This window comes from Hevea brasiliensis, chromosome 11 (assembly GCF_030052815.1).
Source record: "Hevea brasiliensis isolate MT/VB/25A 57/8 chromosome 11, ASM3005281v1, whole genome shotgun sequence".
NCBI lineage: Eukaryota > Viridiplantae > Streptophyta > Magnoliopsida > Malpighiales > Euphorbiaceae > Hevea > Hevea brasiliensis.
The window spans coordinates 97983157-98002681 of NC_079503.1; the positions used below are offsets into that span (position 1 = coordinate 97983157).

Below are 19525 nucleotides of genomic sequence, written 5' to 3' on the forward strand. Positions count from 1 at the left end.
ATTGCTACATAGTATATAAAAAAGATATGGCAGCAATCTTTGTTATTATTAAAAATTTTATGCAATATTATTTTTTTTACAATAATCACAATTTTTTTTAATGAAATTCATACGAAGGTAATTTTATAGTAATAATATGTAATAATTTAGATATTACTGTAATAAATTTATGACAGTAAATTTTATATATTTGACAATAAAAATTATTAATTACTGCTAAATCTAATAATTTTTTAGTGTGATATATATATATATTAAAAGAGGAATTTTAGAATATTAAAATTATTAATGGTTATTTTTATATATATATAATAAAAAAAATCCTTCAATAAATGTGGCCGTGAAAATATTTGAACCAAGCTATAAGATTTAATTTTTTATTACTATTTAAATATGAAAGAAAATTACCATAAAAATTTAATTATAATTGCGAACGTGCATCTGTGTTTTATTCCCTTATTGTCATTTTATAAACTTTTGAAAATTTATATAATGATTTTTTTTATAACTCGATCTCAGAATAATTCTAAAGATGATTCTAGCAGCTAAAGTTTATTAATATATAATGATTTTATTTTTAAATTAGGAGGTTATTAATTAAATGTCTTAATTACTTTTTCTTTCAGGGAAAAAGTATTTCATTAATTTAACTAAAAAATAATTTTCATTAATAAAAATTTCCTAAGACTCTAACATTAAAAAAATTCAAAAAAAAATGTTGTAAAATAAGTAAATTTATTTTAATTCAACTAAATTTAATTTTGAGATTTTATAATATCGTTAAGCTAAAAATCAATGGTGAAAAATAAATTTCATATTTTTAGTGATCTTATACATATTGCAACTCGTATTTGTTTTTGAAAGAGAAATATATACTAAAGAATTTTAGATTTTTTAATATTATTGTAATATTAATATTATGTTTAATCATGTTCTATTTTGCAAATTATATTAAGATTTTTATTTCCTGTTTAATCATAATTACATATTGAGTTAGAGATCACTCATGGAAAAATATTATCAATAGAACATTAAATAACAAAATGGTGAACGATTTGTATAAAATTAATTGAGAGCAAGAACTAAGCTAAGAATAAACAAGAAACGCTCTTCTGTGGGCATGAAGAATAAACAGATTCCAGAGTATTAATAGAATACATTTCCCTCTCAGAAGATATATACAAAAAGAAGTTTTCATAAAAAAGAATGAACTAATTAGATTATAAACATGGACAAAAAAAAATTATGAACATCAAAAGAGTTTGCTAGCGAATTCATCTACTTCGATTCCGTATATACGAGAAGATGAAGAATTTTGGGCAAGTTCTCTAAGCTCTGATAAGCTTCTTCCAAGCTGTAAAGCCACCTTCATTTCAAACATTTCTCCATCTTCTCTTCTCTCCAATTCTGTTTCCTCTAGTGCAGACTCAATTGATTCCTCCATAAGTGAGAAGAATCCAGCGCAGTTTCTGTACATTTCAACCACCATACCAACCTGGCAGGCATGCTCAAATGTATTAACTGTGGCAGCTAATGCACCTGCAGCCACTGCAACTATTGCTGCCCAAGAACCGTTACCCACAAATGCAGACCCAGCAGCTGCAATGCCTGTGAGCAATGGACCTGAGATGGCTAAAATCTTGTTTATCTTCAGTGCCAAGTTTCCTAGCCTCATATAATCTTCTGTATCTTTTCCTTTTATCACTTCAATAACCTCCCTCATCTCCGCTTCCAGCTCCTCACTCCATTCATTCTTTCCAGGTCTTTTGCTTTTTGTTTGTAAGTCATGAGATCTGGGCCACCAAACAGCAGGCTCAAATTTTGCAGGAAACTTTTCAATCACTTTCCCCAGCAAAGGAAGTGGGTAAGCTTTGTCAAGAGCCAATAAATTGTCCATTGCATCCTTCACGTCCAACTCAGCAGGATCATAAAGATCAAGTGTCGTTTGTATTTGGCTCTGAAGCTGCCTAAACAATTTTGTAGCATTACGTTGCTCTTCTGCAAGCTGTGAGGGCTGTATTTTGTTCATTATAAATAACATGCCTGTGGCTGCAGTGAACAAGAGTGTTGACGACAGCCTCAATGCCAAAAGAGGAGCTCCTGCCCCACCAGTTGCTGCAACACCAGCCATGGTTGTAGCTGTGAGAGTGATCATGTTAATGGAGTTCAAAAGAAGTTTATTCCAATTGTCACGTTGCTCACCAACGTTTTTATGCATCTCAGCCCTATCAGCAACAGTCTCTAAGATGGCATAAAGCTGGGAAATTTCCTTAGCAGAAGCAGCAGTGGAATTGATGAAAGGTTCATCTATTGTTGTGGTCTCGGCATTCTTTTCTAATGGGACGGTGTTTGAGAAGGAACCTCTTAAAATCATTTCCTTAATCGAATTTCTAGGTAGTGGGAAACGGATTTTAGGAAGTTTAGGGACAGAAATAGCAGCATTGATTCTTTTTGAAGAAGTAGTACTTGATGAGGAAGAGAATAGAAGACCTGAAGTTTGTAGGGAAGCCATGAATGGTTTTCTTTTAGTTTTCTTGTGTGCTTTAATTTTATTCTGTACGTAGCTGATAATGGAGGTGGAGAGACACAAAGGGAATCTATTTATAACTCATAGCATGGGATAGTTTCGTACTACCAAATATATAAGCGAAGAGAAGAGAAGGGGGTTGAAAATTTGAAAATATGGGCTGCTTGATCAAGCTGACTAATGACTATGCCCATTTGACTGGACTCGTTCCTTCCTCATTTTCATGTTAAATCAGTTTCAGGGTATAATTTTTCAAAAGCTTGGGTTAGATTGGATTGTATGATATAATGAATTAGGTCATCATGCATAATCATCTCCCATTTCATTGCTGTTTCCTATCGCTCCCCACACGGCATAAGTTGAGATGGTCTTAACCCTTACGGCTGCCTTGCGTTGGATAAAACTATAGAATTTTGCAATTTTTTGAATTCCTAGTACGTACGTAGTCTATGGCTTCTTTATCAAGATATCAAAGCTTCTTTATTTTTATTAGATAATTATTTTTAGAGATAGAATACACGCCCACGTATAAGTTAATGACGGGAATGGACTATTATTAAAACCATGACAATTTTAATAGAGTCATAATTTTCATATACACTTACGCACACTCAACTTACTGGTAGATGGGTTTGTCTCGATTTTTTTATCACAGACTTACGTACATCGACTCTCTTCTCAGCTTTTTGCCTTTATTTTGTTAGAGATAATATACACATACACAGAGGGTAGTGACGAAAATGAATCATTGTTAAAATTATGACAATTTTAACAGAATATTTATTCTTATATAACCCATACTCACGTACATTTCATAACCGATATGAGATTCCTAAGAACTTTTTATTAAATAATTGAAATGGTAAAATGTCAAATAGAAAAAATATATTTATTTAATTTTAATTTTTACCCACTTTCATTGCATTCTTGGCGATGAAACATTAATGTTAGTCTTGAAGCTATAACATGGGGTGTAAATTGAAGTAAATACCTTTTTCCTCTTTTCTTGTTTTTCTTCGCTTTGAATAGTTCAAAAGATGAGTTAAAATTTATGCCCATTTGATATTGCTATTGCTAAATAATCAAATCCAAGATCTTAATTACTTCTATTTTTCTTTTTCTTGTTTAGTAGTAATAATTATTTTGCACGAGCAAAAATTCTTATCTATATTAAATCGATTCAAAATATAAAAATATAAGATACATATATTTAATAAATAGTTCTTATCATATGTCTTAAATTTGAATCAGATTAACAGGTCACACTAATTTCGAAAAATTCAATCCATGTATATATGATCAATGGCAAGTTTGTAAATGCAATAGCTACCTCGTATGGTTTTTTTAATGGTATTAATTTTAATGCACTTAAGCTGATTTGAAAACAAAAATGAATAAAGGTTAAATAATATAAAAAAAAATTTAAAAAACTTTTTTCAATTATAAACTTATTTTTAGAAAAAAAAATTATAAGATAATTTACTAATGTTACAAAATAAATTGTCAACACAATAAATTTCTAATATCATTAAATTAAATTTATTATTGTTAATTCTAAATAAAATTAAGAAAAATAAATAATACAAAAACATGGGAGGAAATTTATTTTATTTTAATTTAACCTTTTTTCGCATTAAACATTTACTAGAGAAAAAAAAATTAATGGTCCTCGAATCAATAATTTGATGGTTGAGGGCTTACTTTAAATAAAGCATATGAAGACCATAAGATGAATTTAATTTTTAAAATAAAAAAGAAAAATTTTAAAAGTATTTAGGTTAATTTTAAGTGATAAATTATCAAATACATTAAGAATAATATTCTTATTTATATAAATTTAAATTTTATTTTTTATAATTTATTAAAAAATTATATATATATAAATATAAAAAGTATTAAAATTTATTTCTGATGCGACCCATTAATTTGTCATCACAATAAGCCATATCCAAAACGAAGTGAAGAAAGAAATGTACATTGTTCTATTATTAAAAAAAATAAATAAATATAACTAATAAAATTCAATTATTTCAATAAGGGTAAGTTTAATTCAATTTTATTTTTTGTTAATTAATTCTAAAAAATTTTGATTTTCTCTTATTAATTTAATTATGTATAATTTGGTAAATAAAACAATTAAATTTTTATTAATTAGTAGTTTAATTATAATTTATTAATAATATATTATTTATAATTATTATTTTTATAATTTTATAATAATACTACCTTGTAATTATTCTTTTACTCAAAATAAATCATATTATCATCTTTTATAAATAAAATTTATAAATATATTTTTATTAATAATTAATTAATAATATCTAATATATATTATATTTTTTGCTTAATTCAATTATAATCGATAATTAACTAAATTTTTTTAATTTTGATTAATTTTAATGTAATTTAATTTGATTAATTTTTTAAAGTAATTAAAATTTTAATTAATTAAAATTTTAATTTAATTTGATTATTCAGATGCTGACCCTTATGTGAGTATCCTAGGATTATTCAGATGCACACATCGACCTGCAATTTCTACGTCTTTACAACGCAAGATGGACATTTTAGAGCCAGAGATAGACAACAAAGATAAATTTATTAGCTTGCCAAGAGAAATCGAGTAGAAAGCGGTCCAAGCAGTAATAAATCACTCTTTCCCTGAGAACCTACATGGAATTAGTGGCGAAGAAGGGACTACAACAATATTTTTTACAGCTTCAGCATCATCCTTTGAGAACTAAGGTCCCTCCATTTATTCTCTCACTTTGTGTTTTCTTGATTATTTCAGCTCTATTTTTGATGGGTGGTCTTGATTGAGGCTAGGAAGCAATCAAATTTTCTATCTTTTTAATTTCCCGAAGTGGAAGATTGAACTCTACTACCCGGATAGGGGTTAACATGGAGTTTAGATTGTTCTTGTTCATGAATATTGTGCTCTTTGATTGATCGATTTTGAAATGATTTCACTTGTAATGCAGGACAATTACAGCTGGGGTGCTGTTAGTCATCAGTGTCCATTGACATTGTAGAACAGAAATCTCTGGCATACATAAACTTCAATTCAGACGGCTTCTTCTCAAATCAATCAAAGAATCAATAAATTACAAAGGTTGAGATTCGGTGGCATATTTGCATATTCTGTTCAACGAGATTCCTTTAACATGGAGTTTAGATTGTTCTTGTTCATGAATATTGTGCTCTTTGATTGATCGATTTTGAAATGATTTCACTTGTAATGCAGGACAATTACAGCTGGGGTGCTGTTAGTCATCAGTGTCCATTGACACTGTAGAACAGAAATCTCTGGCATACATAAACTTCAATTCAGACGGCTTCTTCTCAAATCAATTAAAGAATCAATAAATTACAAAGGTTGAGATTCAGTGGCATATTTGCATATTCTGTTCAACGAGATTCCTTTATGGTAGTACGGTGTACTTAGTTGAAAACTGATATTCTGTTCAACGAGATTCTTTTATGTTAGTACGGTGTACTTAGTTGAAAACTGATGTGATGTCATAAAAATAGTGAATTTTTTTTGAACATTAAATATTACTTGGTGAAGGTATTGCTAGAAAGGAAGAGAAGTTGTATTGAATCCATCAACAATGCTAAGAAGTTCTGATATGTTTCTGGCTGCTCTACTCTGTATAATGGAGTATAAACATTGTTTTTTTATCATAGGGAAACTACGGCTATCATTTTAAAATTTTATGGAATTTACTATAAGTTTACCTGGATTAGTAAGAATTCAATGAAGTCTGGCAAAAGGGGTCATTGTAGTGGTTGAAGTATAGTTTATTTGGTAAATGATCTAGGGTCTACTCTAAGCTCCATTAGTTGAAATGCTATATTATCCTAATTGGTATACAGGAACGAGCTCTCGAAGTATGCACTTGTCATAAGATCTATTTGTAAGGTATGAAATTTATAGAATTTGAAATAAAAGTTGACCATCATGTGTGAGTTGGAGATGTTAGAAATATTGTTTGGGTCACTCTTATGGGTCAACTCGAATTTGTTAGACTTAAAACAAGAACTAAGAACAATCACATGAAAAGTCATGTGCATTACCAAAAGGTGACAAAATCCAAGAATCATGTATATTAGTTAAAAAATGTAACTACATGAAGAGATGCTACTCTTCTTAATAGTTATATACATGTGATGCAATTATTAGCCAAAAGGTGACAGGACTTATAAATAACCAAGTTTTGTCTTTATTAATGAGGCAAGAAAAACACACATTGTGCAAGTGATTTGTATATTGGCATTACTCGACTTTTTAGAAGACTCTCTTTTTTATTCATTTGTAGAGTAATTGGTTTTTGCAAATAAGGTGCATATTTAGACTGTAAATAATCTATATAGTTTATGTTATTCATATAATTATATGGTAGACTAGTGAAATAATTATGATGAAGATTTTATGGTTGTATAAATATGGATTGAAATTTATATATTTGAATCCATATGTTGGGTCTTCAATATTTTTTCTTCGGTTGGGAAACACATCTATCCTCTTGGGGGAGTGGTTGACATGTCCAACCTCTATCCCAAGCATCATCAAGGGATTATTGTTTAAAGCAAGTACAACTGCAGTTGTTGCAGTTGTAGAAGTCTTGGGTTTACAACCACAAGAATGCAGCTCTGAAAAAAGCAGAGCATAAAAAGCATTGGTATGGCCAGACCTGCCAAGATTTCATGTCCTCAACATGGTTTTAGGTGCTTATTTGTCTATGGTCTATGCCCTTTTGTGAACTACGTGGAATAAAAAAAAAATGATACTCTAGCTGCCTGTGGAATTTGCTTCACTGTTGGATCTTCATATGTAGCCATGCTTACATGGCAAATCTAATATGCTGATTTACAGGTGTGCATTTTATGTTGAACCTTTCCTAACATGGCTAAATCAGCTTTTTGGGTTTGCATATCTTGAACCATTTGGGCATTTCCTACATATAATACTGGATAAAATGTTCGAAGGGAAGAAGGATACCAAAACAGTTGCCAAGATTGTATGCTACTACAAGCGTCACTTCTCTGAACTGTAAAATTCCCCATTCTTAGTTCTCTTATTCCATGTTGGCAATGACAATGATTAGTAATCTGTTTAAATTTTCCAATCTAATGATGAATTTTGTTGTCAAATACATTCAACCTAAAATGCTTTGCATGAATGCCAATCAATAGATTACATCATTCCTCTGCCTAGATGAAGTTTGCTTGTTACAAAATAATGAAATAAAATTCAGGCAGTGCTGGAGCGGTTGGCACTTTCTCCTTGGAGCAACATGCTTTTCATGATTTACTACTGTGTGATCGTTGAAAGTAAGTTCATACAAGCTCTGCTCAATGAAGCCTTGATTGATCTGACAGGGGGTTTGATTCTAAGAATGAAAACACTTAAAATAATGGTGCAAGTACGTTGTTAGGCAAGAGGTTAGGTGCTTTAGCAAAAGCAAAAGGTTCAAAATATAAATTTGTTCCTTGCACGATTCTTTAAATCTGATCCTTTAGATTCTACATGAAATTTTATCATTTTACAAAGTCTAAGATTTGCCATATTATCAGACAAAGTCAGCATACAGAGACAGGCTAGGCGTGAATTTAGCCATCACCTAAGAATTAGTACTTTTTGTTACAGACAAGAATGTTACTGCTGCAACAGTCATGTGAAATGCAGAAAGACCATGCATGTAAAAACTTAAAAAAAATAAAAAAGAATGCCCAACAATGCAGTTCACGTCATGGACGCTCTGTGCCTGATACGATGTGGTAATTTTATTACATGAAATATTAAACTATTCACTGCAATAAAACCTCAATCATTCAAACCGCAGTTCTGTCTGGTTGTGTGGTGGCCATGTCAACAGTATGTGCCACTGCAGTTCTGTGATCATTTTCCAGTGTCGTTGCATGTGGCTGGTGTATACTCTTGTCTCCCTTTAATTCTGCTTCCTCCCGTATGTACTGCACTTAGATTTCTATTTTAACTTTCTCTTCATAAACTATAAAAAAAATGGAATGTATTTCTGCAGGGGAGTATTTCTAAATCAGCGAGCAATGTCTATGGTATTGACGAAAGGTTAGACATGTTGAAGGATGTCACCAGTATGTCTAAAGTAATGAGTCCCCTATGCCATTCACACAATATATGGCTCAAAAGGTTTCTTGGCTCAACAGGTTTTTTAACAATTTGAGTATGAATTCGGTTAATTGCATGCGAAAGGAATAATGGTGTTGAGGCAGGTGATATGTGAATGAATTCAGAAATGTGAGATGTTGAACATTGAAATTGGACTTCATATTTCAAACCAGCATTAACATTTTGACCTCCTAAACACTAGCTAACTTCCAAAGTGCTTCTGCCTTGTGATCGTAAAAATCATTGCTGCTTCTTTCAAATGAGAAATTGTTAACCTTGCTAATTAATTCAAGTGACATGATGATCCTTAATTACGATTAATTATAGAAAAAAAATTTTTCTTTTATTCAGCGTTTGCCAAACAAAGTGTTCAGACTCTGTCAAGATTTTATTACAATTTTAAAATCCTTAAAAATTAGCTAATACGTGGAATAGAGCTTTTATTATGAGAATAAAACAATGAAAGGACACCGCGTAAATTAATAAATTCTTAAAGAAATGGACTAAATATAAAATAAACATAAAAGACAAATTTTTTTTAATAGGTGCAAACCTTTTAAAATTCATTTAATGCATTTCAACAGTATGGAAAATTATCATTTTAATGATAATTTTCTATACTAGTAACATATAAAAATAAATGAAAATAATATATTAGATGAACTTTAATAGGTGCAAAAAGTAAAGTAATACATTAGATAATGGATGTAAAAAGTGCATTAAATGAAATATATATTTGCATTCTATATATCACCTAAGTTAATTGCATCACCAAAGTTAGGTGAAATATATATTTACATCACCTAAGTTATTACATCATCATGATGAGCTTATATGTGACATCATAAATAATTTTAATTTTCCTACATAAATTGACTAAGTAAAAAATCATTATAAAGACAAAATAACACATAAAAATTAAAAGAAATTTACTTGTTTTCCTCCATGAAATCGGCAGCCCATATTTCTCTCTCACCACCATTGTTTTTCCTCCATTAAAGCTTATGTTAAGCTTTAAAATCCCCGTTTAATCCTACTTTGCCCCCAATTTGTCCCATTAAAACTTGTTAGACTAACTTGAGAAAGCATTTGAAGAAGAAAAGAGAAGGAAAAAGGGAGTGAAATTGCAGAATTGGAATTTAAGTGGAGGTAAGCAAATTACTTTGAAAATTGTGGTTTATTAGTTGTGTTTGTAGCTCAATTAACCTAGAAATTTACTTAAAATTTAAAGAAAACAATTATTGGAGGAGTATTTAGAATTTTGGCCAGCCTAGGTGAGGGTTTGAATTGGATGAATTTGATGCAATTGAAAGGTGGTTTAAGTTGAATTATGTATTTAGATCATGAATAGATACTTTGATTTCATTAGTTTGCAAAATTGGGAAATTAGGGTTCTTGAATAATTTGAAAATTGGGGAAAATTTTGAGAATTGGTCAATTGATGTAATTGACCTTACTTGAGTTGAGAAATGGTCAATTGTGACCATTTGTGGTGTGTGTGAATTACTAGAACCAAGTTACAATTCGGATAGGTTAGTGTTCAGATTCTAGCAGCTTGACGTAGGTCCCTTTCAGAGACCAAAACTGAAAATTTACCAATCTAATTGATGTGAGGCCAATTGGGAATGAAAATAGACACATAATGGATTGAATTTCTTTTCCAAAGTGCATGAAATGAATTGTGATTTATTTATATTGCAAAATGATGATTGGAATGTATATTATGCTATTGACTTAAATTGTTGAAAATTTAATTGTATGTGCTTTAATTATCAGTAAATGTTTGGAAATTTATTGAGATAGTTTTGAAACTACAGTGTCATGACCATATATTTGAATGCCTCACTAGTATGACTAGTGAGAGGAATTAGTTTTGAATTTTGATTCTCTCTCTGGCTGAAGTGTTGAGGTGTGTGCTAGTAGAGAAAGAAATTGAATGGGCACCCATAGATTGAGCTAGCTAGCCTTAAGATTCCTCATAAGCCTCCGGCTATTGAGATGAACATTGTTCTGATGGCATGATATAATTGTGTGTTTTTATAAAATCTGTTTTGAGATTTCCTAAATGAGATTGTTTGGATTAAAAATTTATAAATTATGTTTTGTATCTATTTTTCATTTTCAGTACCAAATTTGAATAAATGTGATTTGATTTATGTATTAAATATTATTTTAGTATGCTGTGCACCACTGAGTCATAGTACTCAGCGATGGTTGTTCATTGTTGTCACTGGTAGAGAGACTGGTAAAGCAGCTGAGTGAGCTGCTAAGGAGTACTAAGCTACTTTTGGATATTTTATCGGGTATAATTTTATACCCTTGTTGTATATATTCCTTTTAATATAAATAACTGTATGTACCTTTGTAAATGGGTCTTGAGCAGATTGTACAGATTTTGTAATAATATTATTTTGGACTTCCTGATATAACTTTTGGACTGATAAATGTAAATTAAATTTTCTTTAATGCAATGAGTATGACATTAATTATTACTAATTTTGGAAATAATTGAATTGAAATTTTGAGTTGTGAACTATTTATTTGAAATGTGGAGTTTGGGGAAAATTTGTGTTGATTGAGTTGAAATGGTGGTTGATTTTGGTTGAAGTGTTATATTGGAAGTGTTTTCAATAGGTAAAATTTTTCAATTTTCTCAAATACAGTCGGTACTCTGCCGAAATTTTCCTAAAATTTGCGAAAAAATGGAAATGGACAGAAATTTTACATGACTTTTAAACCTTAATTAAATATTTTAAATTCCTACAAAAAATGCTCATCCAAAAAGTAAGAAAATGATTTTAAAATCCCTTGTAGTATATTTAATGGGTTATCGGTAGGCGAAGTACGATAATTCATTAGGTATACTATGGGATCATGTTATGCCTTACAGAGGGGTAAGGTGTGACAATGAGGAGCACCTTGGAAGGAATTCGATCCATCTTTAGCTATATAAATTGAATTCTGTGGTATAGCAGTATAATCTGGTGTCCTTTTTATAGGGTGAGTTTTATTTTTTGGTTGTTGATTGACTGAACTTACTAGGAGAATTTTTGTAATATTGTGGATGTACTTGCCTGAGAGGACTTGACAAAAAATTAATAAACCAAGAAGGACTCAAACAATAATTTCAAATTAGGGGCCTGCAGCTTGAATTACTACTCCAGGTTGTATTTGAGCTTTAGTTGTATCTCAATTTTAAATATATCTTTTTTTTTTTACATAATAAATAAAAAATAAAATGGTTAACAATGGAATATCCCAAATGTGAAATCCAATCCACAAAGCATTCCTCACCAAGACTCTTAATTATTTTTTATTAAGAATACATTATATAACCGTAAATAATATATAGGATAGGATTTAATTAACTGTATAGTTACTGGCAAGTTAATATCAGGCTACTGCCCAACCATTTAATTTGATTCATTCGGAGTTATAGAAGAATGAGATACCTTCTGCGCTTCATTCTCTGTTTTTTGCAGCTTCCCTTTGGTTGATTCGTTTCCCCTTTAGCTGGTTGTTAGCTATTAGGGGTATTTCTTTTGGACATTTCATGTGTTTCTCTCTTTTGACCAAATCCTCTCTCATTTAACTAATGATTTTCTTCTCGGAATAGAAACAGAAGGTCTATATTTATCCTATTTTAAATTAATAGGAATATTTTAATTATTTTTATAAATTTTAAAAATCAACTAATAAATTTTAAAGAGCTTATAATAATATTGATGCATGCATTTAATATCATCATTTAGGAGTAATTTTTGCACATAATTTACCCTTGTTCATAGCCATTATTATAGATATTAGTATGTATTTAGTCAATTTTGCAATTTTCACTTTTCTTAGTTTAATTTTTGGAATTTATTTGTTTTGTAGGGTAAATTTGGAGAAATTTAATGTATTTTGATCAGAGTAGCCATTTGGAGGAGATTAAAGTCGAATTGCAAAAATTTTGAAGTTGAGTAAAAAAATGGCCGAGAGCGACACAACCTGCAGCACAACCGAATTAGCTTATGTCGCAAGTTGTGTCGATCGTCAGACATTCACGCCGAGAGCAACACAACCCGCAACACAACCAACGACACAACTGACTCGGCTTATGTCATTTTTACTGGAAATAATTGACGTGGCATTTCCGTTACTCCAGCTTTTTACCTCACTTTCTCTGGAACCTTCCCCCTTTTACCCATTCTAGGGCAGACCCTTAGCCTATATAAAGCCTCATTTTATCATTTTCTTTCCATAGAGAGCAAGGGAGGCATTTTCGGCAAGGTTAGAAAGAGAGAAGGAGGAGCACGTTCTGCATTTTTTCCAGCAGCCTGCAGAACTCGTTTTCTGCACTTTTCTGCAGCAGATTCTGCTGCATATTTCTGGGTTTTTCTACCCCTTTAGCTTACATTTCCATTATTTCTTCATTTATACATTTGGGTTTGTCTTTAAACAATGATTTGTGAGTAGTTGATTGAGATTCTAGAGATGGGTTTGTAAATATTGATTTGTATTGTGGTTTTGAACTGATTTAGCCATTTAAATGGGATTTGTTATATTTTGATTTATTGCTTGTAAGCTTGTTGCCTTGCTTGATGAATGGGCCCTCATTAAGTTAAGTTTTAATCCTTAATAGATGGACTGAAAAGTGAATATTAGGGATAGATAATCTTGCAATAAACTTTATTTTCTTGGTGTTAGAGATAAGCTAAGAGGATTAAGGGGAACTTTCCATAAATCAATTAGATCTTTAAATGGGTTTTTGTTAGGTTTGAAATACCGTGAAAACAGGGTTTGATTTAATGAAAACCAACTTTGAAATGCTTGAAAAAGGTTTCAAAAATTTAAGAATTGATTTCCCTCAAAATTGCAATTCTCATGTGTTTGGCTAAATTAAGGATAAACCACATGCAAACAATATTGAAAATCCAATCTCTAGAATCAATTTAATTTTCATTGAATTTAGAATTAATTCCTCCAAATCTCATAAATAGCAATTTCAATTTAAATCCAATTTAAATTTAAATCCAATTTAAATCCAATCTCTAGAATCACTTTATTTTTTATTGAATTTAGATTTAATTCCTCTCAAATTTCATAAATAGAAATTTCAAATTAATTTTTGGTAATCTAGTTTAATTAATTTTAGTTAATTGTTTGATTTAGCTTTTATTCCTCAAATACCAATTTTAATTCCAAATTTCATTTTACATCTTTAATTTTTGTCATTCTAATTAGCTTATACTTTTATTTCCAATTTAAACACAATTCCCTGTGGGATCGATATCATTTTTTAAAACTATACTACTGTGACCCGTGCACTTGCGGACACACCGTATCAAGTTTTTGGCGCCGTTGCCGGGGAATTGTTTGTTTTTAGGTTGGATTTTAATTGTTTTAAGCTAATTAGAATTTTTATTTTCTTTTATTTTCACTATTGTTCCTTGTGTTTTTCAGGTACTTTTCTTGTTTATGAGACGATCGAAAAGCACAAGTGACACTGAATTGTTGTTCAATCCTGAAATTGAAAAATTCTGTCGAGCCAACAAAAAGGAATACAAGAGAAGAAAGGAAGCAGAAAAAGAAGAACAACAAAGATTTGAGCAAGAGGAGACAATTCAAAATATGGAGAATCAAAATAGAGCTATTGGTGGAAATAATGGAGGAAATGAGCAAAACGGGCAAAATGCAGTGGTTAATCAAAATGATCCTCAAAGAAGATCCATGTTAGACTATGCTTTTCCTAGATGTGCAGATGTGAGAGATAATAGACCTATTATTGGAGCTAATCAATTTGAGTTAAAGACTGGTCTCATTCAAATGGTTCAGAATTCACAATTTGGAGGTAGTCCACTTGAAAATCCTCATTCTCATTTGAAGAAATTTTTGATGATATGTGATACACAAAGACAACCTGGAGTTTCTGATGAAGTTATTCGGCTCACCTTATTTCCATTTTCTCTTCGGGATTCAGCATTGGAGTGGTATGACTCACTTCCACAAGCTATTATAGCTACTTGGGAGCAGCTATCTCAAGCTTTTCTATCTCAATTTTTCCCACCTGGGAAGACCACTCATTTGAGGAATTTGATGGTAGCTTTTAAGCCAAGGGATGATGAAACTTTGTATGAATCTTGGATGAGATTTAAGGAGCTTGAAAGGCAATGTCCTCATCATGAAATACCCAAATGGATGATTGTTCAGAATTTCTACACCAGAGTTACTCCAACCATAAGGAACACAATTGATTCACAAGCAGGAGGAGATTTCATGAGAATGACAAGTGAAGAATGCTATGATCTATTAGAGAAGATTGCTCATAATACCCATTTATGGGGAAATCCTAGAGCACTTGAGCCAAAGAAAGCTGGGATTTATGAACTTGACTCAGTTAGCTACATGAATGCCAGATTTGACCAGTTGACTCAGCTTCTTAGTGATTTTTGCACAAAGGCAACAACCTCAACTCCTACAAATATGCAACAAGTTGCCTTCACAGATGGAACTCAAAGTTGTGGAGTTGATTACTCTTCTTATGGTGATGATTATTTGCAAGAACAAGCTGCTTATGCAGGAGGTTATCAACAAAAACCTATGGGAAATGCTTACTCTAATGTGAACAACTCAACATGGAGACCACAAGCAACTTTTGCTCAACAAAGTCAAAGCTCAAATTATGCTCATAACCAGCAGTTTATGCAGCAGAACAAGCCTCAATTTCAGCCCATAAGGCAACCACCACCGGGATATCAAGCAAGAGCACAACAATCCCTTCCACCTCATGAACCGAAGCCAACCTTGGAAGGCATGATGGAGAAATTTTTTGCTGAACAAAGCAAGATGAATAGCAAATTGGAGGAAGAAATGCAACACATGAGACAAACCATGGATCAATTACAAGTCCACAACCGCATGTTGGAGACTCAATTGGCGCAACAAGCAAGCTCATCGGGAAGCAATTCCTATGGGAAACTACCTAGCCAACCACAAAACCCTCATGAACAATGTAAGGTTGTGACCTTGAGGAGTGGTAAAAAAGTTGGTCAAGAGAGTGAAAACAAGAGAGAAGAAAAAGAGAGCACAAAAGAAGAAAATTCAGTTGAGAGCAAGAAAAATGAAAAAGAAGAAGAAAGCAAAAGTGAGCAAGATGAAGGAGAGAAACCATACATCCCACCTGAACCTTACAAGCCCACCCTTCCCTACCCTCAAAGATTCATCAAGCACAAGCTAGACAAACAATTTGGCAAGTTCCTTGAAGTGCTAAAGAAATTGTATATCATTGTGCCATTCACTGAGGCACTATCTCAAATGCCAAGTTATGCCAAATTTTTGAAGGAGATTCTTTCCAACAAGAGAAGGCTAGAAGATTATGACACCATCAACTTGGGAGAGCAATGCAGTGCTGTAATTCAAAAGAAGTTACCTCCCAAACTCAAAGATCCGGGTGTGTTTTCCATTCCTTGTCATATTGGTGATAATTGTGTGGCAAATGCCTTATGTGACCTTGGAGCTAGTGTCAGCCTAATGCCACTTTCAATATATGAGAAGTTGAATATGGGAGAGTTGAAGCCCACAAACATGTATCTTTCATTGGCTAACCGTTCAATTAAGTATCCGGAAGGCATTCTTGAAAATGTGCCTATCAAGGTTGGAAAATTCTACATTCCGGTGGACTTTATCATTCTAGATATGGAAGAAGACACAAAAGTTCCTATCTTATTGGGAAGACCCTTCTTGGCAACAGCTGGTGCATTAATTGATGTAAAGGGTGAGAAATTGACACTTAGAGTGGGAGATGATCAAATGATATTCAACATCAATCCAGCCATGAAAAGGAAACATGAAGAAGTTGAGTCTTGTTTGCGGGTAGACATTATTGATGAGATTGTTCAAAAGCATTTCAGACAAAGCTATCCACAAGACCCACTTGAAAATTGCTTAGTCCATGGTGGGAGCATTGATGATGATAATCACAACATGGCTATATTTGCGCAATATTTGGAAAGCTCTCCACCACATCCTGAAGCCACAATTTTTCAACTTGAAGGAGTACAAAATTTGGAGATCAAACCACCATCATTAAAGGTAGAGGATGCCCCAAAGGTAGATCTTAAACCTCTTCCTTCCAACCTCAGGTATGCTTTTCTTGGACCCAATGAAACATATCCTGTTATAATTAATGCATGTTTGACTGACATTGAGATTGACAAATTGTTGAGAGTTTTGAGAAAATATAGAAGAGTTTTGGGTTATGCAATTGATGATATAAAGGGAATTAGTCCGACAGTCTGTATGCATAGGATTTTCCTTAAGCCAAATAGTAAACCTTCCATTGAACACCAAAGAAGATTGAATCCTACAATGAAGGATGTTGTGAAAAAGGAAATCCTAAAATTACTAGCTGCTGGAATTATTTACCCTATTTCTGACAGTGAGTGGGTTAGTCCTGTGCATGTTGTACCAAAAAAAGGTGGGGTGACAGTTGTTAAAAATGAAAATAATGAATTAATACCCACTAGAACTGTTACAGGTTGGAGAATGTGCATAGACTATAGGAAGTTGAATAATGCCACAAGAAAAGACCATTTTCCCCTTCCTTTTATGGATCAAATGTTAGAGAGATTAGCCAAGCATTCATTCTTTTGTTACTTAGATGGATATTCTGGTTTCTTTCAAATTCCAATACATCCTGATGACCAAGAGAAAACTACCTTTACCTGTCCCTATGGCACCTTTGCCTATCGAAGGATGCCATTCGGATTGTGTAACGCGCTTGGCACATTTCAAAGGTGCATGATGGCCATTTTTTCTGATTTTATTGAAGAAATTATGGAGGTCTTCATGGATGACTTTTCAGTTTATGGAACTAATTTTGATTCATGCTTGACTAATTTGTCTAAAATCTTGCAGAGATGTGCTGATAATGATCTGGTGTTGAATTGGAAGAAATGCCACTTTATGGTCCAAGAGGGAATCGTTTTAGGGCATTTGATCTCAAATAGGGGAATTGAAGTGGATAGAGCTAAAATAGAAATTATTGAAAAAATGCCCCCTCCAACCACTGTCAAAGGAGTACGGAGTTTTCTTGGACATGCCGGGTTTTACCGGCGATTTATTCAGGATTTTTCTAAACTTGCTAAACCCTTAACAAATCTTTTGAATCATGATGTTAAATTTGATTTTAATCAAGATTGTATGGTTGCTTTTTGCAGGTTAAAGACGGCATTAACAACAGCTCCTATCATGCAACCCCTGGATTGGACTTTGCCATTCGAAATCATGTGTGATGCAAGCGAGTTTGCTGTTGGAGCTGTCCTTGGCCAGCGAAAAGATAGAAAACCTTATGCCATTTACTATGCAAGCCGAACCCTTGATGAAGCTCAAGTCAATTATGCCACAACTGAAAAGGAGTTCCTTGCGGTAGTATTTGCACTCAATAAATTCCGTTCTTATTTGGTCAACTCAAAGGTAATTGTTTTCACTGATCATGCAGCAATAAAGTATTTAATGAGCAAGAAAGAAGCTAAATCTAGGTTGATTAGATGGATATTGTTACTTCAAGAATTTGATTTAGAAATAAGAGATAAAAAGGGCGTTAAGAATGTGGTGGCTGACCACCTTTCTAGGATAAAAACTGAAAATAAAGATGATGAAATTGTGCCAATTGATGAGTTTTTCAAGAATGAGCAATTGTATGTGTTGAATTCTGCACTTCCATGGTTTGCTGATATTGTGAATTTCTTGTCTTGTGGTGTCTTGCCACCTGATTTATCTTGGCAGCAAAAGAAAAGATTCTTGCATGATGTTAAATTTTATTCTTGGGAAGAACCTCTTTTGTTTAGAAGATGTAATGATGGAATAATTAAGAGATGTATACTAGAGGAAGAAATAAATGATGTTATTTACCATTGTCATTCCTCTGAATATGGTGGTCATTTTAGTGTCTCAAAAACTGTTGAAAAAGTCTTGACATCAGGTTTCTATTGGCCTAAAATGTTTAAACATGTGAGAGACTTTGTAAGCAAGTGTGATAGGTGCCAAAGGGTAGGCAACATTTCCAAAAGAGATGAAATGCCCCAACAATCCATATTAGAAGTTGAATTGTTTGATGTGTGGGGAATTGATTTCATGGGGCCATTTCCATCTTCTTATGGGAATAAATATATCTTGGTAGGGGTGGACTATGTATCTAAATGGGTAGAAGCTATTGCTACACCTACCAATGATGCAAAAGTTGTGGTGAAATTTCTGAAAAAATTTGTTTTGACCAGGTTTGGTGCCCCACGTGCCATAATCAGTGATGGTGGTAGCCATTTTTGCAACCACCAATTTGAAAAATTGATGAGAAAATATGGGGTAAAGCATAGGATTGCCACATCATATCACCCTCAAACAAATGGCCAAGTAGAAATCACAAATAGAGAAATCAAGCAAATCTTGGAGAAAACCGTCAATAAGTCCAGAAAAGATTGGTCCCTTAAATTAGATGACACTCTTTGGGCATATAGAACAGCATTTAAAACCCCCATAGGAACTACACCTTATAGGTTAGTTTTTGGGAAATCATGCCATTTGCCCGTAGAGTTAGAACATAAAGCTTATTGGGCCATTAGAACAATCAATTTTGATTTACAAGCTGCTGGACATAAAAGACTTTTGCAACTTGATGAATTAGAAGAATTGAGACTTGATGCTTATGAAAATGCTAGGATCTATAAAGAAAGAACTAAAAAATGGCATGATAAGCATATCAAGAAAAAGGACTTAAAAGAAGGAGATTTGGTTCTCTTATTCAATTCAAGGTTAAAATTTTTTCCAGGAAAATTAAAATCAAGGTGGTCAGGTCCATTCAAAATTGT

General features: G+C 32.3%; 1 protein-coding gene, 1 non-coding gene and 1 pseudogene across 2 annotated transcripts; 1 reads left to right on the top strand and 2 right to left on the bottom strand.

Annotated features, from left to right (window-relative positions):
• Window positions 1-1054: 1054 nt before the first annotated feature.
• On the bottom strand, window positions 1055-2586 carry LOC131170485 (probable F-box protein At4g22030). The gene has a single exon (XM_058129516.1). It carries the CDS (start codon window positions 2510-2512, stop codon window positions 1253-1255), a length of 1260 nt encoding a protein of 419 aa, XP_057985499.1. The 5' UTR covers window positions 2513-2586; the 3' UTR covers window positions 1055-1252.
• Window positions 2587-5200: 2614 nt separating this feature from the next.
• The window catches only part of LOC110655972 (peroxisomal membrane protein PMP22-like), a 45687-nt pseudogene continuing 31362 nt past the window's right edge, over window positions 5201-19525 (top strand).
• On the bottom strand, window positions 14742-14848 carry LOC131170927 (small nucleolar RNA R71). The gene has a single exon (XR_009141691.1). It is a non-coding gene; the product is annotated as a small nucleolar RNA R71 (small nucleolar RNA).